Source organism: Pygoscelis adeliae, unplaced genomic scaffold, assembly GCF_000699105.1.
Source record: "Pygoscelis adeliae isolate BGI_AS28 unplaced genomic scaffold, ASM69910v1 Scaffold346, whole genome shotgun sequence".
Lineage (NCBI taxonomy): Eukaryota > Metazoa > Chordata > Aves > Sphenisciformes > Spheniscidae > Pygoscelis > Pygoscelis adeliae.
In genome coordinates this window covers 353,124-354,702 of record NW_008824902.1, presented here as the reverse complement: position 1 = coordinate 354,702, position 1,579 = coordinate 353,124, and the positions used below count along the sequence as shown (strand labels likewise).

The 1,579-nt window shown below is 64.2% G+C and overlaps 1 protein-coding gene across 1 annotated transcript in view; it reads left to right on the top strand.

Moving 5' to 3' along the window:
* Positions 1 to 1,579, top strand: part of IHH (indian hedgehog) — a 7,746-nt gene that overhangs the window by 5,640 nt on the left and 527 nt on the right. The window contains exon 3 of the mRNA XM_009324867.1: positions 1,401 to 1,577. Coding sequence (XP_009323142.1) covers positions 1,401 to 1,577 — 177 coding nt within the window. The remainder of the gene's footprint in view (positions 1 to 1,400; positions 1,578 to 1,579) is intronic.

Below are 1,579 nucleotides of genomic sequence, written 5' to 3'. Positions count from 1 at the left end.
TTCATGCCCAGCGCCTGTGCCCCCCGCTTCTGCCAGGTGCCCCTCCCGCCCTCCTGCCAGCCCCTCCCCACGGCTCTGCCGCCTGCCTGGGGACGCAGGGTGCAGGATTGGGGACCTGGCCTCTGGGGCAGGCATGGGGCAGACGCTGCACCTTGTCTGAGCAATAAAAGGATTCTGTCCCAGAGATGGATGCCTCTCTTCATGGGCCTGGGGGCTGGGATTTGGCTCTGCCCAAAGCTGGGGAGGGATGGGGGGCAGTGCCATCTGGGTGGGAACACTCAGGGATTAGATGGGGGAACTGGGAAAGCGTCCCAAGGGGGACTGGGAGCTGGAAGCTGGGACCATGCAGGGTCAGGAGCAGGGACCATGCAGGGTCAGGAGCAGGACCCTAGATGAGCTGCCCCTGGCAGATAGTGGACGGACATCAAATAGACCCTAAGATGGGGGCTGCTCAGGCTTGGGGGTCCAGGGCTGCTGTGGGAGCTGAGCACCGTTCCTTGGGAAGCTAGGGTTCCCCTGCTAGTGCTGAGCCCCTGATGCCAATGTCTGGCTGGATGGGCCCCTGGAGACACTGAGTGACTTGCTGCATCTTTTCATCTGGGGAGGCGTAGGACCACTGTGCCACCATCCCAGGAGACAAGCCCCAGAGAGACTGGGTGCTTTACAGTGTGACAACCGCTAGTGAAGCCCTGCCCAGGAGGCTGGTGGCATTTGCCTGATGATGGCCACGGGCTGTGACATCTCCCTGCAGCTCAGAGAGGGATTCAGCTGGCATCAGCGGTGCAGGGAGCATAGGGTGAGCAGGCGGGAGAAGGGAGCGGGGCTGCAGTGCAGGGTGGGGGGTGCTGCGGTGCTGGGGGAGGGTGCTGCACCCTGCAGAGTTCCTTGTAGCATCTTCCCTGGCAGTACCCAGGCCCAGCGCTGCAGGGGATGGGGATGCTGTGGGTATGCCAAGTGTGACCAGGCACTCTGCTCCTCAGCCTGCCACCGGCTCAGGGCTCTGCCTCCCATCTTTTGAGCTTCAGGTGTCCCCTGGCACTGCCTTGCACATTCAGGGCTGTGGCTGTGCCCTGCTCCCCCTGCCAAGAGGATTTCAAGACCTGGCTCTGCAGAGCAGTCCCAGCACCCTGACACCACAGGGGGGAGCAGGTGCTGCCATGCATGGCTTGAACCCCCAAGTGCCACCCCCAATGACACGGTGGCTGGGGGAGCAGGCGCCCAGGGAGGCTGGATTGGTGGCTGGGGGTGTGTAGGGGACACGTGCATGTTGGTGATGCCAGGACAGGGTTATCCCCGGATGGGCAAAGCTCGGCAGCCTCGGAGGGTCTCTGCATTGTGGAGAGGTGATGCTGGGCGTCTGGCAGATGGGTAACCCTCCTGTCCTCTCTCTCCCTGCGCAGAGCACTCGGCCGCTGCGAAGACGGGGGGCTGCTTCCCCGGCAGGGCGCTGGCAACGCTGGAGGACGGTGCCCGGACACCGCTGTGGGCACTGCGCCCGGGCCAGCGGGTGCTGGCGATGGATGGGGCAGGCAGGCCCACCTACAGCGACTTCTTGGTTTTCCTGGACAAGGAGCCCCGT